The following is a 21510-nucleotide window of genomic DNA, read 5'->3' as shown; positions in this document are numbered from 1 at the left end:
AATCATTTTTGTATTTATGATATTTGACATAACAAGTATAAAATTTCACATTTATCCTTATTAAATTTTTATTTAATTAGATCTAATGCAATTCTCTAGCCTACCAAGATCTTTCTTTTTTGAGGGCCTGTATTTTGTCAGCCAATGTGTTGTTATTCCGCCTCAAAATCCAACAAATATATGACTTATATGATTTTATCCAAGTGCAAGAGAAACCACTAGCATATTTCAACCAAAGACATCTCTCTTCAGACTGAAACTGACGTATCAGTGATTACAATGAATCTGATCATTCAACCAGCTCTGAATATACCCAACTAAACTATCTAAGTGATCCTTTACATCTCTACAAGGATAGCATGAGAGACATTATCAATTGCTTTGCTGAAATCCAGGTATGTTACAGCTACAACATTTCCCTGAATGATCAGTATAGAAAACCTTGTCAACAATGAAGTTAGTCTGTTATATTCTGATCCTAATGAAACTCTGACAGCTTTTAGTGATGCTAAAAATGTTGCTTCTTTTTACAGATGCTCAAAAATAATTTTGAAAAATGAGAACTCAAAATTAATCAGGCTATGGTATAAAGATTTAGTATGATATAATGAATAAAGTACCAGACTTGAAGTTGCAAAAACATGATTTCAGTACTCCTTCTGACACTCACTTTATAACCATGGGCAAACCACTTAAATACTCGAGACACTATCTTCTTATTTGTATCGGAGAGAGCCGAAAAGGAAAGTCTACAAAAGGTTTTTTTCAGCTCTGAAGTTATGATCTTGTTCCCTTAAAAAATTATAGGCAACAGTGCTGCCTTTTTTTGGTCTCGTAATACTTTTTTTTTTTTTTTTGTCTTCTGCAATCTTTCAAAGATTCCCCAATAGCAAATGAGTTGTTGAGTTGAAGAGTAGGTTAATTGTGAGTAATCCATAAGGACTCTGGCCAGGAGAATAGCATATGTAAAAATTATAGAGGCCAAGGAGGAATAAATCAAGTAGTACTGAAATCTAAGTCAGCAATGTTACTGACTAAATGAAACTAAAGAATTTTGAAGAGAAGTTTTTCATACCTTTAAATAAAAATGAACTCCAAAATATATAATATTTGTGAAGAATAAATACAGATTTTTAAAATCTGAAAGTTTTTATTTATTTAATTCAGGATGCTATATATAAATGAAACATGAAACTTCTCTTAATCTATCATTTCATCAACTACTAATTAAAGAATGAATTAATGAAATCTCAGTACCATGTACTAAGCACTAAACTAAGATCCAGGAATACAAAGGCAAGAAAAACACCTTCTCACAGATACATTTTAGTTTGCAGTGAGAGGAACAACAAAATAAAAAGGGGGTGGTGCCAAAAGAAAGGTATTTTGGCTTACCCTGTCACAAGGATAGAGAAAAGAGACATAAAAGAACAAAGTGATTTATCCTTTCCAGGAAGAAAGTGGATTTAATGATTAATGTTTTTAATGTTTATTGTTTAAGTGTTAATTTTTTTTTAATGATTACTGTTCCCATAGCAAGAGAAATATAAAAGGGGATTCTGTGGAAGGCAAATGGTAGAGAAATCTACCCTGGTAGAGAGTGGGATGGTAGGAAAAGGCAATTTCTTCTGGTCAAGCCACCAGGGGTCACTCTTATCTTTATCCAAAAAAAAGTCTTAATGAAATGTCTGTTGATGTCACTAAAAAAAGAGGTATAGGCTTGATGATTTCAGGAAAGGCTAGACCATGCAGGTATATATTTTCTAGATTTAGAATACAAAACCATTTAAACAAGTAGGAATACTTTATTCAGAGACATAATTTTAAAGCATTCCTTAACCATAAGACGATAAATGTCCTGAGATTTAGAAACTAAGGCTCAGAAAGATAATTTCTCTAAGGATTAAGGTCCTTTTTCTGGGATTGAAGAATAAAGTATGAACCCACTTTGGATTATGTTATAGTTTCTCTAGTTATTTTAGGAAGAATAATAGATGATAAAGATCAGCTTTAAAAAAAAAATTTTTTTTTTGACTGGATGGGGTAAAGAATATAAGGGATTCATGAAAAATTCAATGAGGACAAAAGGCAACCGGGCAGTTAGGTGGCACAGTGGACAGAGCACCAGACCTGGAGTTAGCAGTACTTATTATTTTTTTGAGTTCAAATGTGGCCTTAAATGCTTACTAGCTATATAACCCTGATAAATCACTTAACTCTGTTTGTTCTAGTTTCCACATTTGTAAAATGAGGTAGAGAAGGAAATGGCAAAACCATTCCAGTATCTTTATCAAGAAAACCCCAAATGGGATCATGAAAAATTGAACATGACTGAAAAAATAACACAATGAGGACACAAGAGCTATGGATTCTGACTGCCTACAAGAAAAAAAGATTGGAGAGTCTGATATGCCAGCTATGTTCGATTATCAGCAATATCCTGTAGCTATGGACCACCACTGATTGAAAGTTAGATACTTTCCAACTCCACTGCATGATTAAGTGTTTCTCTGACTTTGTCAAAGGAGGTTTAAATGGATTGACTGCAAAGTTCTTAGTCTTTTTTATTTATAAGTTTTTATTTATTTCTAAAAGATAAGTTTTAGTCTTCACCAACACTCTTTTACTATCTAAACCTCCTCTATTCTCTATCCCCCAAAACTGCCCTAAGATTTTTGGTAGATCCTCTATGCATATATTCCACTGACTTACAAGAAAAGATTGTGAGGATTATATTGAAAGGCATTCTAATAAGATTGTGAGGCTTAGATACCTTTTGTCCACAAATAAAATTTTGATTCCAGAAAACAAGTATTTTTTTCCATCAAATATGGGAAGCTTACTTGATCTCCTATGATATCACACCAAAAGAAACTAAGCATGATATCTGATGATTACCATACTAAACTCATGGCATCCCTGGTGGCTTGCATAATAGGGAGATAAATAGCTAATGTTTTCTGAGATTCTTCTAAAAAAATCTTGCAGTAATAATTAGTCATCTATAAGCAATAACTCTCTGATACTTAATCACATACGTGACCAAAGAAGACTTTACAGCATTGAAGCTTGCCTGATAATGTATCTGGATAGGAGTTTAGGTTTGGAAATTAGATATGGGGCTGGGAGATCTAGTAGTCATTACTAGCAGTTTGGCAGTAGTTAATTATGGGACTCTTCCGCCTTAGAGATAGATGTAAAATGTTAAGAATCTGTTTAAATGGAACACTTTATGCTAACTGGCAAATATTAATGGAGCAGTAGATTCAGAGCAGCAGACAGACTGAGGCAGGGTGGTTAGAAGCCAAGGAAAAGTGTAACCACCATCTGTAATGATTGCAGGAAAATACTTCCAATTTATTCTATCATTAGAATGTTGTCAGATTAAAGGGATTTTGTACGAGCTTCAAAGTTAAGCTTCCAGTGTAAAGGTAAGAATTCCCTGGGAGATGTCTCATTCAAATTAGATCTGAGAATGGAGATATATTTCAGTTAGAAGAGATAACCCTAAATGCCATATCACAGTGTACTAACAAACTTCTGTTTGTTCTGGTATCAAAAGCAGTAATGGCAGTGTACTTTATATTCCCAAGGAAATGGATATGCACCTAACCTGACCTCTTCCTAAAACATGGAATTAGGAAAGGCTCAGCACCACTACAGAACTGACATCAGATAGAACTAAGTTCTGTGCAGATTGGTAGAAACCTATTTAAAGACAAGATTCTTTCTCTCAAGTGCTTGGTAATATAGGTTTGCTTGGTTTGGGGTGAGGGCCTAGCTACTTATATTTATGACTCTAGGCTGATTAGTGAATTATCCTGAGTTAAGGAGAAGAACCTCACAGAAAAAAAAATGCTTGTTTGCTGTATCTTTCTGCCTTCCCCAACCTCTCCTTACCATAAGAAGATTTTAAGAACAAGGGATATACTCCTTCATGTCCATACTGATAGTTAATTGAAAAGTTGATAATTCTGTTAAATTAATAAATTCTTAATTTCCCCTATCCTAGGGTCTGCACATATTGATACATCTTTTATGCATTTATATCATTCTGCCTGTACAGAATGAGGATAAAAGGTAAGTTGGCCCATAAAGAAGGTACTCTGAAAGACACATTGGGAAGAAACCAGGGGCCTCAAGGAATACTGCAAGATTAGGGGAAGGCCCCTGAGGTTATACAGAAATGAATAGAAAAGAAACAGGAAAAAAAGAGAAGAAAGCAAAAGATCAATTATTTGAATAAAATCTATTAGAAAAGGAAGATAACAATTACATTTTAATAATAAGCTTTTGAACTAATGTAATTTGGAGTTTTCCATTACTGTTAATTTAGGTGAAAAAAAGTTTTTCCCCTCAAGATCTTTGCAAAATATTGTACTCAGCTCAGCAAGAAAAAATCAAGTTTCTTTTAAAATTAAAATGGACAATCAAAGTAATAAGAAATAAAAGGAAATTATTTGATAGTTTTACAAAGTATTATGGCATATTACAAATGACAAATTTTGTCTGAAGAAAAATTCTTTGAAGCACAGACTGCTGTATTTTGTTTTTGAGCCCCCAAAGCCTGGGACAGCTTCTTTTGAGTTTGAGTTTGAGTTTGGCAGTAGTTAATTAAGGGACTCTTCCGCCTTAGAAATAGATGTAAAATGTTAAGAAACTTAACAGACATCTACTGCAATTGACAGGAATGCTGCTTTTTCTTAAACATTTCTTGTAAATTAGTTTTTGAAAAAATTTCCCTATTCCCAATCTACAATAGTTATAATTTTACCTCAAAGATAATTAGGTAATTTTAAAAAATGTCTCTATAAATCATAGTATTTCAAACAAAAATCTATATTTAAAAAGAGAAAGTTTTTGATCCCCCTTATCTCTAATTCTCTGAACTACACAATAACGTTAGTAAGTATATTAAAAGATTTATTTAAGTGGCTAATTTTCATGTTGGTCAATATAAAAAGACTACTATTCAGAGGAAAAAAACCTAACATTCTTAATACCACTTTTATTTTGCAAACATACATCCCAAACTGCTACCCAACAATTCTCTCCCTTCATACAGGGAGAGTTTCTTATTAGAAAAACTTACCAAATACAATACATGTCCCCATTCTGGAGCTGTGGAATTAGGAATGATTCACAGAGCTGCAAGGCTAATGTAGTCTTGCCTTCTTTTTCGGTGTTACAGATGATATCAATTCCATTCTTACAATCAGTTCTCAATACATGCTATAAGTTTAAAATAAGATTGGTTCATACAAATACAAATAAATATACAAATAGTTGTACAGCTGAAATTAAATTATTCCATATTACTCTACAGAAGAAGTAATTGATGTTTAGTTTTCTTCCATTAAGGTCTATGTCTGAACTGATAGAAGTTATCTATGGAACAGAATCATTCTCCAAAGTAGAGGTCAGAATAATTGATTTAAATATTCTATATCTCAAGAATTAGTTTAAAAGACAATTATTAAGTTTTTACAATTCTTATTTGACTTTTTAAAAAGATAAACTCTTTTCTTTCTGTTATATCCAAAGCTCAACACAAATTTTCTTGGTGTTTACTATGCTGTTTTCATTATTTGTTTTGTTATATTATTTGTAATTCAACATAAAAATGAGATGAAATAAGTTACCAGAAAAGAAAAAAAATTGGTTAGGGACTTTCTTACAGCTTACAGAATTAACCTAAAAAAGAATATGCAGATACACATCCACTATGTCACTATAATATTGAAATTTATTCTCAATTAGTACCTCCTGGAATAGGTGATCTTCTAATGGTGACATATACAGACATGTGAAGAATGCTTGATGGAAGTACAAGTCTTTACTGATATCTGGGTGATTTATGCAACATTTGATAAGAGCCATTGCCTCTGGTATACGTTCACAAGCAATAAGGTATCTGGCACGCAGTTCAAAGAACAGTGGATTTTCAGAGCTCAAATATTTGTTAACTATATTAGAAAAGAAAAAAAAAAAAGGATGTTATTTAAGAAATAGAATTTAGAAATTCAGTGTTCCCTTAAATTTTACCACTTTAACATTCTAGTTTACAAAATAGAGTTATTATGCTTTGTTTAAAATTTAATTTTATGATTAGAAAAGAGGTGAAATGATGATGATAATCTAAAGACTTCAAAACTCTGATCAGTAATCAATTATGGCTTCAAAGGACTAATCACATGTTCTCTGCCAATATAGTAGAATAAAGGTTTGGAATGAGGTATATAATTTCAGACAAAGCCAATTTTTGTTACTCTGTATTTGTGTTTATATATGTATGCATGTAAGTGTGTGTGTGTGTGTGTGTGTGTGTGTATATGTGTGCGTATATGCATGTGTATTCTTTTGTATGAACATACAAAATACTCAATGGAAAGTGAGTGATATAAATGGGGGAGGAGGGGTAGGAGGGATTTTGTCAGGCACTCAAATTATCAATTTCCTTGTGAGTTCTAAAAAAGTAACTAGTATTTTAATTAAGGTTTTGCTATTTTAAATTCTGTAAATGTTACTAATTTAGACTAACTGGGAAAGCAAATCTAAATTAGTAACAAGTGGAGTGATTTGGTACTTTAAACTTAGGCTTTGATTATTGTTTTGGTTTGGATCTAAGATTTCATCTTTATAGGGAACTTTAGGTAAAGAAATTCTCTTGAGCAACAACTGCAACTTAGAAATGAATGGGACTGGCAGGTAGGTGTCACAGTACATAAAGCACCAGCCCTGAAATCGGGAGGATCTGAGTTCAAATTTGACCTCAGACACTTAAAACTTCCTAGCTGTCAAGTCATTTAACCCCAATTGCCTCAGAATTTAAAAAAAAAAAAAAAAATGAATGGGACATTGCTAGGTTAAGTGACTTTCCCAGAGTAACATCAGTCAATAACTGTGAAAGACTAGACCTAAAGCTGGGTTGTTCAGTAGTTCTAAGTCATTGTGACTCTACAGCCAGCTTTCATTCCACTACTTTACAATGCTTCTTTAAATTCTATAACAGTAATAATGTACAAGTGTGTACAGGCCAGAAAAGAGTATTTTGGAAATTCATCCTACTTTAAAGATAAGAATTATGATTAATGTTATAAATAAAAGCTTATAATACATTCTACTTGTACTATTGATCATTTTCCCCTACGTAAATTATCACCAATTCCAATATGCCTTCAAATATAGGCAGTCTCCAACTTACTAATGACTTGTGTTCTTAAGTTATTTATATGGAATTAGAATGAAAATATATGTGATCACATATATATTACATATGAACTTGTTAACATGTTATTACTTTTAATTAGAATGACCTTTCCTATAATAGGCATACATAAATATATGGTGGTTCAATTTCAAGACAGCCAAAGAGAAATTCAACACAAAGTACCTTAAGTATAATATAATAGTACATGTACCATGACACTAAACTACTATATATAAACAGTATTACTGTGCATTCAGAGTTCTGATATAGAACATTAATAATTCATGTTTTCTATAGCTCTAGAAGTAGGATTAAGGACTCCTCTGGGACATATCCTTTCCTGTGCCCCAAGATAGAAGATTCTGTAGAATAGGCTACTGAAGAAGATGGGGCTGGAAAGAGAGAGAGACCAACGGACACCATATTTCTCTTGCCAATCATGTCTCAATCCTGTCTGGTATCCCAAGTACTTTTGGAACGGTGGAGAGAGGGAAGGAGCCCCAGGATAATACAGTATGATTTGCCGCCTTCTTCTTCATAGGCTTTATTCCCCTCCCACCCCAATTTCATATGAAAAAAGAACAAAAGTTTTTCCCCTACCCTCTTGTACAAACCAAATAAATGCCTTTTGATAACTTCTGAGATATTCTATTGATAAAAATCAGAAAAAGACTTCCTCTAACATCCATCACCTGTCCCCTCCCCCATAAAACAGTAAGTGATAGTCTGAGAATAAAATTCACACATTTCAGAAGATGTGGTAACTCTCCTGTTCATTTTGATCATAAAAGCTAGAGCAGTAGGACCAGAGAAATAGAGAAAGCAGTGATCAGTTGAAATTGCTAACTCTTCCTTCATCCTTGTTATTCTGCGTCTTGTCTAGAACAAGGAGATCTTTGAATGAAGAAGGAATCTTCAGCAAGAAGGTAAGGGGAAAATCTCAAGAAGTAGCAGTTGGAAAAAAGAGAGTTTCTGTATTCAATTGGCTGGGCCAGTTGATTCAATGCTTAAAATTTGCTACAGAACTAAGAGGCTGTTTTGCCATTGGACTAAAGACCTGTTTCAAAACTTTTTCTTACTATTAATTTTTAACATTCATTGAAGAGGTAAGCAATGATATTAATTATACATGCAGAATTATGCAAAATATATTTTCATAGGAGCAAAGAAAAAGGCAAGAAAAATAAAGTGAAAGCCAAGCCCATTTGGTCATTGTTTAGATCCTGACTGAATGTACATAGCAGTTATTTCTGATTTGGCCAGAAACCCTGAGGGTCTTCCCCTCACATTTATTTATTTAGATATTTTTGGATTAGGTGAAAGAGCAGATTCTTTGCCTCAATTGCTACCTAGCTTTAATCACTAAATGGGTGAAGCCTCAGTCAAACTGAAACTTGTGGAAGACTTTAGCTTAAAAAGGCCAAAGTTTCCAGGGCCATCTCCAGTCGTCCTGATCTAGGCATTGGACCAAGATTGCTTTGGAGGGGAAAGTGAAGCAGGTGACTTTGCACAGTAAATCCAGTTTGTGGGATCAAGCATGTGAGAACTAAGGACAAAAAACAACCTGATTCATTTTACGGGTCAGAATAGCTAAGTGTTTCACAATTGATCATTATTACAATATTGCTCTTATTGTGTTCAATATTCTTCTGGTTCTACGCACTTCATTTTGCATGAGTTGGTATAAATCTTCACTGTTTTTCTGAAAAGACCCTGCTTGTCATTGCTTCCCAAAATATTCCATCACAATCATATTCCATAACTTACTTATACATTGCCCAAAACTGAATATCCCCTACATTTCCTATTCTCTACTGTCACTTAAAAGAGCTGTTATAAAGATTCTTTGTACACATTGGTCCTTTTCTTTTTTTTCCTTTGTGGTTTCCCTGGGTCAAAGGGTATGCAGCTTTACAGCATTTTGGGCATACTTCTAAATTGTCCTCCAGAATAGTTGGACCAGTTATTAGTGTATTAGTGCCTCAATTTTCTCGTATCTCCTCTAACAGTTATCATTTTCCTTTCCTATCACATCAGCCATTCTGATAGGCATAAGATAGTACCTCAGTGTTCTTTTTATTTGCATTTTTTATAATAGTGATTTAGAGTATTTTTTCATGTGACTAAAAATGTCTGTTCACATCCTTTGACTATTTATCAATTGGGGAATGGCTCTTCTTCTTATAAATGTGACTTAGTTCCCTATATATTTGAGAAATTATGTTTTTACTAGAGAAACTTAATGTAATGAAAAAAAAGTTCTCCCCCAATTTCCTGCATTCCTTCTAATCTTGGCTGCACTGATTTTGTTTGTGCCAACTCTTTCTAATTGAATGGAATTAAAATTAAACATTTTCAGCAATCCTCTCCATCTCATGTTAAGTCATAAATTCTTCTTTTATCTAAATTTTCCATGCTCCCTTAATTTGCTTATGATACTATATGTATAAACCATATGCCAAATTTGATTTTTTCTTGATATAGGTGTGAGATGTTAAAGACTTTCATTTATAATCTCAGAAGTTTACATTAACATTTTACTTACCATCTTAATATTAAGTCTGAGATTTGTTTTTTAGTCATGTGTTTAGTATATTGTCATTATGGTCATATATAAAATTTTTTAAAAAAATTTTCAAAATAGTTTTCAACTTGAAAAACCTTGTATTACATAATTTTCTCCCTCTCTCCCTATGACAGCAAGTAATCCAATATATGTGGATCCAAGAATGTGCAATTCGTGCAATTCTTTTAAATGTTTCCATATTTATCACATTCCATAAGAAAAATCAGATCAAAAAGGATAAAAAAGAGAGAACTAACAAGAAACAAACAGCAATAAAAGGTGAAAAATATTATGTTATGATCTACATTCATTCCTCATAATTCTCTCTCTGAATGTAGATGGCTCCCTCCATCACAAGTTTATTGGAATTGGCTTGAATTACCTCATTGTTGAAAAGAGTTTTGTCATATATTTAAAATATACTTAAAAATAACTGAAATTGGCAACATAGCCAACTATAACAGTCGTAAAAGCAACATTATGCTTACATTGCTCATTTTATTTTCACTAGTGAAGTCAATTATTTAATAGCAGAAATAAACAAATGATGACATGATAGATTTGATGTTAGTCTACATATGCTTTAAAATACCTATATCCTGAGATGTTGGCTTGGCTTTAAGAACTGCTTGCAAGACTGGATCTTCCCATGGTCCACCATCTCTAATAATTCGAGTTACCAGTTGGAGATTCACATTTCCATATCTACTGAGGTGGTTCTGGCATTCCTACAAGAGAGAAATTAATTTAGTTTTTTCTGAATTTAAAGGCATTGTTTAAAAGCTGAATCATAATTATGTGATTAATGAAATAAAGAAAAAATACTGTTGGAAAACTTAGAATTAAATTTTTCTTTACCTTTAACTTTTAACTTTAACTTTTTAACTTTAACTTTAACTTTTTCAGTTGAATACTCATTTTAAAAGTGGCAACTTTTCCATGTACTCAACTCATATGCATATTGTATATTTTTAAACTAATTAACTTTCCCAAATCAAACACTATGTAAAAAATAACTTCTACCTCACTCTCCAAATATTTCCAATAGTTACTGTATTCAATTTATTTTTCATCCTTTTAAAAATTTAATTTTGCAAACATTTATTATCTTTTCTTCCCATTGTATCCCATCAATTAAAAAAAGGAAAACCATCATGGAAAAAAGAAAACATTAATTTTGCCTTTACTCTTTTTGCTTTTTACTGATTCTATTCTATAATTCTTTACAGTCAGATTTCTCTTTAGATTTCAACTGGTTTATAATGGATCAAGTTTAGAAAATAGTCCTCTTGCTTATCACTGTTCTATTCTTGCCTCAGAGAATGCTGCTATCCTTGGGGATGTGGGTTGGTACCAAAGAGTTTGATCTTGTATTTTGACACCATCAAGCTATTCTTCAAGGATATCTGGTTTGCTATCCAAAGAAGTCCAACTTTCCAGAGGGATTCAAACAAAGAATAATTCTCAATTATAAGGAGGGAAGGACAGGGTTGTTAGTAGCCTTCATTCCTCCTCCCCCACTCCTTTCTTTCTCCTCTTTTTTTTTAATAATAGATTTTTATTTTGAAAATACATGCAAAGATAGTTTTTAACACTCACCCTTGCAAAACCTTGTGCTCCAAATTTTTCTCCCTCTTTTCCTCTCATCCCCCACCCCTAGACAGCAAATAATCCAATATATGTTAAACTCGTGCAATTCCTCTACACAAATTCCCACATTTATCTTGGTGAACAAGAAAAATCAGATCAAAAAGGAGGGTGGGGGGGATACGAGAAAAGAAAAAAAAGAAGCAAGCAAACAACAACAACCACCACCACAACTATAACCACAACAACAAAAGGTGAAAATTACTATGTTGTGATACACATTTAGTTCCCATAGTCCTCCTTCTGGATGCAGTTGGCTCTCTCCATCATAAGTCTATTGGAATTGGCCTCATTCAATTCCCAATTTCTAACCATTCATACTGTTTCCCATCTTTTTGCTATGTAACCATTCGGCCAATAATCCCATAATCCTCCCTGTTCTATTCTTTATTTTGTACTCCCTGAAAACCTAGTAAAGGGGAGCTTCCTTCTACTAGGTATCTCTGGAATAAATCAAAGCAAGTTATTGACTGCTTTATTAATAGATTTACATCCTGTTAACAAATTTACTTTGCTCAGAGAGAATGTGCTTCGGTTTACCATTTTTAAATTTCACGCAACAATTATAAATACCAATAGTCTAGCAAATTAAATTCCCACAACTGTTACGTCTAAAACTACATTCAAGACTTTTAAGTTCATCTCAGGCAGGAGAGTGAAACTTTCCAACTTTTTTCTTCTAGACCTTTATCTTTGCATTAATAAAAAGTTCCAAAGGTTGTAAAAGTCTCCCAAAGTTGTTTTTATTGTATATATCATTCTAGTTTTGCTCACTTTACTGTCCATTAAAGATCTTTTTAGTTTCACTGAAATTGTCCATTTATCATTTTTTATGAGACAATAATATTCCACTGCATGCATATAGTATAATTTGTGTAGCAGAGGCATAAATTTTTAGACATGGCTAATATAGAACGTTTTTTTGCTGAACAATGAATGTTTTATAGATGGGTATCCCATTGGTTTCCAGTAAGTCCTTTTCTTCTTTTTTTGGTCTATGTGGTCTATGTAGGTCTATGCCTAAGAGTGTATAACTGGATCAAAGTGTATGCATAGTTTGGTAACTTTCTGGCCATGGTTTCAATTCACAGCTTTAGTAAAAGCACACAAGTATATTACTTGTGTGCTTATACACTATGTTGCAGCTCTTCCAACATTTGTTATTTTTATAGTATATTCAGTTATACTAATCTAATGGATATGAAGTGGAATCTAAGTGTTAATAATTTGCCTCTCTCTTTTAACTAGCTATTTAGAACATTTTTAATTGGTTACTAATAGTTGAGATTTCTTCCTTTGAAAACTTTCTCTTCATATTCTTTGAACATTTATCTACTGGGAGATGGCTTTTAAAAATGCTCCTTATAAATCTAAATCAGTTTGTCATATATCTTGGATCATCATAAAGACTTTTTTTTTTTTCAACAGTTACCCGTTTCCCTTTTTAGTTTAATTGTGTTAGATTTGTTTGGGCAAACCTTTTTAATTTTATAATCAAAACTATTCACTTTTACCTTCTGTGACCCTTTCTATCCTTCATTTAGTTACAAATCTAATCCCAATGCACACATCTATTTCTTCTTTATTCTTCTAATTTCTTTATTACATCATTAAAAGGGTAATACAAATTCTTTTTAGGTAGAATTAAAAAAAAAAAAAAACTACGCTGCCAAATCAAGCAGCAGCTCTACAAATTTGAAAAAAGTGTTTCTTCTAAAAATTATTTTTCAGGAAGTTATCAAGGTCTTAATGATCTCATGTTTTTTAAATCAGTTTCTAACATGAATGTTTACATTATAATGCAAAAATGTTCTAGAGCAATATTCTTACATTAACAGAAAGATTCTGATATTGTTCAATGATAGTCAGCTATATATAGTTTCCGAAGAAATTTTGACCATTCCAAAGATATAAAAACAGTCTCTTCTGAGTCAGGGAAAAACATCTCATTTAAATACTATGGTAAAACCAAAGCCATCTTGATTCAGCAGGTGAGAGTTGGCTTTTGGCCCAAGAAACACACAAGAAGTAAAGGTGAGACTTAAATAGGCTACTGTAACACTTGCATACTCAGTCCTGGCTGTTTCTGGATTATCTGTGGTAAGGCAACTATCCTATTATCTTTATCTGGGGGAGAAGGAAAGGGGTTTAATATTAATTGGACCTAAACAAGATGGTAATGAAAGAGCATTTACTATGAATATTTATTTACTAAGTTTTCTAAAAGATATAATCTCTCAAAAGGTTTAGACAACTACACTTTGCCATAAGGATATGGTGCAATACACCTAAATACTCTGCTCATTTTTAAAATACTTAATACATGTGACCAAAAATTATTTGTGTCAAAACCAGAAAGCAATTTATAATTTTCTTCATAATAAAGTTGTTATTTTATGTTAAGCATAAACATCTAAAGATAATGGAAAAATGCATAACCCAAATATAGCATAAAGTTAAATTATTTTACTTAAAAACTATTATAATTTCTTCCAAAAGTCCCAAAAATCTATTACAGACCTTAAACAAGAATATATATAATTTGAACTAATATATATGGGTCCAACTTGCTTAGATAAGTTCCTCAAAATATTTTCATTCAGATAATGCTATTAACGATAATCATAGTTATTTTTTTTTAAGTGTAACAGTGCAGACTTACAGCATGCCAAATTAATGCCTACTTCTAAAAAACAATGACAGTAAAGTTACACACACTTTGAACCATTTAAAACCATTATCATCTTGTTCCCATGATTTAAACCCCATTTAAGTGAGTTAATGTAATTACTGAAATTGCCATTTAGTGTTGGCATAGTGTAAAAAAAAAAAGATTTTTTACAGTATCATATAGAGGTCAGTGTTATTTAGGCCCTATAAAGCAAGGAAAAGTTTTAGTAGAAACATATGGACTTGTTGGTTTGAGTAAAATAAACAAAGTGATGAGATCTTTTATGCTGCTCTCTTTTCTCAATTGTTTTCTTCCAGGATAGAACAAGGATACAATTTTGGAGAACAGTGTCATTTTAGATTGGTGTTTAATTGCAACTTGTTACTGAGTAGAGATTAACATTAAAATATAATGATCAATAGGATGAAAAAGTGAGATAGTAAAAAGTAATCCATGCTCTTTTTCTCTAAGGTATTTCCTCCTTGGCATTATCCTGTGTCTCTCTTCCATTAAAATTTGCTTTCATGAGCAAAAGCAATTCTTTCTTTCTCAGCACTTTGTGCCTCTAATCAAACAGTTACTTTCTCCCAAATGTTTGAGTGTATGCATACTTTTCCTGTGTTAAATAAAGTACAATTATTTCTGTTATAATGCTCACATGAAAACATGATCCTGGGGAACAATTTAAGCAAAAAGTGACTTTCATTTGCTTATGTTAAATTTCATTCTGCAAGAATACAGAAAACTGCATCACTTTACAGTAACTCAAAAGTTGCAACTCTTCCAACACCCACTTCTCCAAGAAAACCTCTAGTCTTTTTCCAGGGAAAGTAACATGTTTATTGTATCTTTTCTGGTATAGGAGCAGGAGGCAGCAGACTAAAAAATGTAGTTTTACTGGTACAGGGAACTCCTCTACCAAAGTGGTCTAGCAATTTCCCTGCTAGAGAGCTGCCCAGAACATTCAGAGATTGTTATATGTGTATATATTCATTCATAGATGTACTATTTCTGATAATTTTTCAAAATATTTTGTATTTAAGGTAGGATTATCCATACACATTGACCTTTCGAGAAACATACATTTGGTGAAAAGTGCTTCCTTTAGGAACTTAAGAACTGTTAAAATCTATCAGTTATAACTAATTTCCTATGCTCAAACTCAAGAAATTCATCAAAGGCCCTTGTAAATTCATATGAATAGATTTTGATCGGGAAGGGATCTTAAGACTATGTCTAAATCTTTAAAGAAACAAAGCTTCAGAAAGATGAAATGACTTGTACAAGGGTACAAAGATATTAAGTATAAAAGGTAAAATTTGAACCCAAGTCCTCTAATTTCAATGTTTACTGGACCATGCTATCTTCCTATACAAAGAACTCAAAAAACTTTGAAACCTTCCAAACATAAAAATGTTTTTAAAAGTCTTAAAAGTTTTGCTAAGAATATCTTACACAGTATTTGGATGCGCTGAATTAATCTGAATATCATGCTTCAAATACATCACCTTTTGTTGTAAATTGCTACAAGGTAAAAGGAATGGTAGAAATACCTGTCAAAATTTCTCTTCAAATAGAATTTGATATAAACATGTCAGCACAGAAGGATTATTGCAAAAGAGCTGAATGTTATCATGGTGTCTGTTAAAGGATTAAATCTATACTCACTGGAAATCCTTTTCTTTCCTCATAATATGTCACTTTATTCCTCCTAATTATAACAACTAGTTTTAATTGGCCCCTATGCAAGTTAACATCCTTCTAAGGAAACAAAAATTCAAAAACAAAAACAAAATAGAGTTATTCTAGGTCAAATAAGACAAATAAGGAATCGAAGTGGTTAATAACTTAAGAACTTAAAAATGATAAAAGATGAACAGTTCTACATATTACTCTATTAGTAAAATAATTAGTTTTTTTCATTGAATAAGACTATATATTTTTTCTCTACTACTATTGTAATAAGATTGTGAGAGCCATCTGAAAATTACAATTACAACATCATTAAGCCAGCTAATAATAGGAAATATATGCATGTTTTAGTAATAAACATATTTTACACAGAAAATTTAAGAAGTAAATTTCATTACCTGGATTGAACCAAGAATATTCTTTAATGGCTCTTCATAAAATTCATCTTTTCCAAAGAACAGCAGCAACTCAAAGAAACTCCTAAAAAACATTAAGAAATCTCAGAGTTTTGCCCCAATCTAAAATAGTCTAAAATGCTACACACACAATAACAAGAATCACATACATATTTTTTAAGTTAAAAAAAAAGATTTTACCAGCCAAAATCTGATCATCACAGGCAAATTGTCTGCCTTTACAGTTAAGTAGTATGATCTTCAACTTAACTGCTTGCTTAGTTACAAATCTCACTTCACTATTGATAACAATTAATACTGAAGATCCTTTGCACATAGTAGGAACATAATAATTGCGTGTGGCTGTCCATGCCAATTCTATCTTTATCCTTACTCTGCAAGCAAGCCTTCAGATTGGCTGAGAAATATTTGAGCCTATCAATGATAATACAATTTCTAATAACAGTTTCTTATTTATTAAACAATTTTTTCCAAGGAACAAAGTGAAAATCATATTTACTATGTGATACCTTTATATCTATAATATTATGTAAACTTATTAAGTCAGAATAATTTCCTTTATTCTAAGAATGATTAAACTACTAATTCAATAGTTTAGCATTACTATTTGGGCATGAAAATAAAATAGCATGAAAGGCAAATTCCATCAGTATAGAGTGGGCAAAACAAGAAGGATGTTTTTGAGATCTATACACATACACACAAATAAAAGATTAAAGAAGCTTTATCTCCAAGGAATACTTTTCTGAAATTATGTGATCCATTCATTACAATCTGGGCAATATAAGCTCTTCATTCACTCATGTTTTCCTGTGTATTTTCTGAGTAGTATGAATCTCACTGAAGGGAACCTGTAGTATTGAGGAATCTGATGCAATCAGCAAATGCTTACAAACTGGAACATATTGAGAAACTGAAGTATAAGGAATTCTTCCATTTGGAATTTGTGTAGGATATCACATTCAAAAGTCACAAGTATCTTTTTTAAAAGAATGCATTTCCTTGTTTTATGCTTTCTTTGAAATCAATGACCAAAAGATCTGTGCTTGTATCCATAAAGGAATTTTGTATACTCAACAAATGCAAGAGGAACATTTAATTGGAAATGACTTTTAAAACTGGTTTTGTTCTAGCGAGCCAAATATTTTTATCAATTAAAAAAAAAAGCTATTCAAACTATTCTCTTTTCTCTCCTACTCTTCAAATAAATCAGAAAGAATTAATAAAAGTCATACTTAGGTAAACTGTACTATATAAAATCTGACCAACAGCTTAACACTCCCCCTCCTCTATGTTTTGTGTTGTGTTTGAGAGTGTGTGTATGTGAATGAGTGTGTGTGTGTGTGTGTGTGTGTGTGTGTGTGTGTGTATTGTTTGGCTTGGTGGTGGGGACAGAAAAATGCATTAAACATAAACCATAATCTTAATCCCTTAAGAATACACATCAAAGATGGTATAGTTCTATCAGTCACTGCATGTCACCTTCTATTTACTGAATAAGTCCCAATGCCTACTTATTACCTCCAGGATTAAATATGAACTCATTTGGCATTTAAAGCCAAATTTAACCTGATTCCATCCTTTCTTTCTTACTTTTTGTATACTTTACTCTTCTTTTGACACTCTATGATTTAACTAACCTGTCTACTTTCTGCTCTTCAACTATGACACTCAATTCCAATTTTTGCATTACCTATCTCACATGCCTGGAATGTTTTCCCTTGCCAACTCTATCTTTTAGTTTTTCTGGCTTCCTGAATGACAGAATTCAAACATCCTCTCTTCTTAAAGAAAGCCTCTCGAGGTCTCCTTGTAGTAGTAGAAACCTCAATACTTTTCAAGAAACAGACCACCTTACGAATGTAACTATAGGGAATGATGTAGCACAGGCTTGGAGAATGTGTGTGAAAGAAGGGAAGTTGGGCCTGATATTTTTTTACATTAAACTAGACTTGAAGGATATCTGTTTTGTCATTCGAAAGTCTGTGCTGCTATACTGCATCTGGAGTCAAACAATAAGTACTTCTTAGTTTCATAAAAGAAGAAAGGGGATCATTTTCACCCTCATTGCAAAATTTCCCACTAATCAAGTGAACCCCAATCCTACAATTTCATTTACCCTACTCTGTTCTGTACCCCCACTCTGCCTCTAACAATTTCCCTTAAAAATTAACCTCCTTGCTCTTTGGAATTTAGCCCAATTCAATTAGCATTACAATTATGACAAAATTTTGCCTATTGAATTAGAAATTATCTAAGCTTACAAATTCTTTTGGAACATCCAAGATACTAGTATATTTGGAGAGATCACCTGCATCCTGAAACTCAACACTTTCTCCCAGTTTATATTTTATATATTTTTTATGTACATAGTTATTTGCATGTTATTTTCTCCATTTGCCATTTCCACATTCTAGTGTGAGCTATGTTTTTACCTTTCTCTCTATCTCCAAGCCACTGCCTGACACACATTAAGTATATAAATGTTTGTTGATTTAACATAATTCATCAGTTGTTTTCATGTATGTTATTGTAATCATTGGCTATTCTGTTCTCCTGGTTATGCTTATTTCACCTGCATCAGTTAATAAAAAGCCTTACTATATTTCTCCCACTGAAATCTTCATATTTGTTGCTTTTTACAATGCAATATTATTCCAATTCATCCATATACACTTTATTCAGCTATTTTCTATCAGAAAGGCATGTACTTTATTTCCATTCTTTTGTTACAGCAGAAATACTATTTATATCATTTCTTCTTATGTAAGCAAATACAAATTTTCTCTTTAGCTCATATTCAGTAATTTGTATTTCTCACAATTTAGGTGTTTTAGGCTTGGACAAAGAAACACATAATGGAATTCTGAAGCTGCCTGCAGTTCTCATTTAGTCAATACTTCACCCTTGGAAATAGCAAAGAAGCTTTTTAAGTTCTAAGTCAAACATGCCATTTCTATTACTAAAGGCCAGGTGCTAGAGATCTAAAAACTGAAAAATCTTTGATTATGTTTCCTAGAATATATTTCAGACAAACTGATCACATTTCAAACCTTTGAAAGCTCTACTTTGAAAACTTTGTCTTTTTAAACATTCACTCACTTCTAAGGATAATAGAGAGAAAGCATGAATAAGGTTAATCTGCTTTTAATACCTTGTTTTCATTTTGGAATAATCTCTCTTAACAGAAAGTTATGTCACCTATTGGTAGAAAGTGCCATCCATACACTTGAGAAGAGATATAGAGAGCTCAGTAGCAACAGTGAAATAAATTTGGAATGATGGAGTGCAAGGTAAATCCCAAACTCAGAAACTAAGAGTCTCAACAGTAGTTTACCAAGACTTTTTCATATACTGATGTAATAGCATCAGTTAAAAATACATGAAACAAAGAATGATGTGTTTCAATGGTTTGGTTTCTTCAACATCTAGATCCAGGTACTAATATTATTGATAGTTAAACTTTTAAAAGTCTGTGAATTGATTATGTGAAATGATTATCATGAAACAATCTATTTCTATTATAATTTTATTTTATATTCCACAAAATCTCTAAAAGTTTTCTGCTGTATTCTGTTGGTCTTGACATCGTTATGAGAAGAGTGAGTGATGCCATAAAATGATTTTCATCAAAACAAAGTAATTCAAGATATACTGTCATGGAGACTGCTCTCAGCTCCTTAATCCCAGGATCTAGGCCTGGAGAAAATAACCTAACAAAATATCCTGAAAAGAAAGGGAATGGAGCCCTATATTTTGGGACCAAATAGGATGCTACTTGCTCTAGTCTTTTTACCTTCAGAAAACTAACAAACAAAAAAACTCTTTCCATTCCCTTCAATTATCATGCCTTCCCTTTATTGACTAACTTACATTTCCACTTCTACATAGTTTGTAGTTTGTATATAGTTGCTTGCATGTTACCTCCTCCATTAAACTGTGAATTCCTGGAGGTCAAGGTTTTTTTTTTTTTTTTTTTTTTTTTTTTTTGGCTTTGTTTTGCCTTTCTTTGTATCATTTCTAGTACTAGTACATACAAAATAAGCACCTGACAAGTTTGTTGATTTGGCCTGCCTATGTTCAGAAATAAAAAATTCCAGAAAACTCAAATCAAATCCTAACTTTTCAGAAAAACATAAGCACTTACCTTGATGCTTTCTCACTTGTTCTTGAAGTTCCTTAAAATTCCTTTAAGTTCCTTAAAGAGCTGATACACACACACACACACACACACACACACACACTATACACATACATACAGAGTACACACACACACACACATATATACTTTACATATACACATTACAAGCTACAAATTTTATTTGGACTGTGGTAATTCTTTGTACCACACCTATAATAGGCAAATCAGATTTTATATTTATATCTCCTGGATAATAAGTAAGAGGTATGCAGTCACGCTAGCTTTAAGCTAGCTTTAAATCCTTTAAGATGAACCTTAGAAATATTTTCTTCAAAAATCCAAATTTTTGGTAGCTCTGTAATACCTCTTTGGTAAAATACAAATTCATTAACTTAGCATTTAATGTCTTATTCTATCTGGTTCTAGCTCCCTTTCCAAACTAATTTCATACCTTACTACTCCCCTTTAGAACTTTCCAGCCAAATTAACCTTTTTCTTTTGTCTAGAATTTAACAATTCATTTCTTGCCTCTATAGCTTTGCACAAGCTGTTTCTGTCCTTAAGATGAGGTGTTATGTTCTTCTTTCCTGTTCCCCTAAACTGTCAGTAATCTCTTCTATCTCTACTTTATCTAGTAATATTTACTTATTTCCATAAAATATCTTTTATCTATTAAAAAAACTCGAGAAATATCTTCCTCCAAAAACTAAATTATTTGAAGACAGTGATCTCTATTTTTGTCACTGTATTTCCTAATACTTAGCACAATGCTTTGCAATTCAATTCAACTAGCATTTATTAAGTACCTACTTAATAGGGCATTATAGTAGATATTAGAACTACACATAAACAAACAAAACTGATAAACATTCCCTCAACTAGCTTGCATTCATGTTGGGAAGTGATTTTTATGGAAACAGGAAATCTTCGGGTTTTTTTTTTTTCTAATATACACTTCCATGCCCTCATAAGGCATATAATCTTAAATGCTACAATATTTTTTAAAATGCATTTTAGATATTCCTTTTATTATGCATAGCCCCAAACATTGGATATTTAGCACATTCTATGGAATTTTATGAATGCATCATTGCTTAAGTCTTCCTATCAATTTGTCATGACTGAATTATGTAAACATGTTCCATAAAAATAATATTGTTCTTTCAG

At 32.1% G+C, this 21510-nt stretch overlaps 1 protein-coding gene across 2 annotated transcripts in view; it reads right to left on the bottom strand.

The window, feature by feature from the left end:
• The window catches only part of ZNF654 (zinc finger protein 654), a 102512-nt gene that overhangs the window by 16941 nt on the left and 64061 nt on the right, over window positions 1-21510 (bottom strand). For both annotated transcript variants that reach the window (XM_023500297.2, XM_031958847.1), the window contains exons 3-6: window positions 16185-16266; window positions 10369-10504; window positions 5764-5966; window positions 5093-5232 (exon numbers count right to left, since the gene is read on the bottom strand). In XM_023500297.2, coding sequence (XP_023356065.2) covers window positions 5093-5232; window positions 5764-5966; window positions 10369-10504; window positions 16185-16266 — 561 coding nt within the window. The remainder of the gene's footprint in view (window positions 1-5092; window positions 5233-5763; window positions 5967-10368; window positions 10505-16184; window positions 16267-21510) is intronic.

The sequence above is a fragment of the Sarcophilus harrisii genome, chromosome 3 (genome assembly GCF_902635505.1).
Source record: "Sarcophilus harrisii chromosome 3, mSarHar1.11, whole genome shotgun sequence".
In the NCBI taxonomy this organism is placed as follows: Eukaryota; Metazoa; Chordata; class Mammalia; order Dasyuromorphia; family Dasyuridae; genus Sarcophilus; species Sarcophilus harrisii.
The sequence above is the reverse complement of the archived record's forward strand: the minus strand, read 5'-3'. Positions and strand labels throughout refer to the sequence as shown.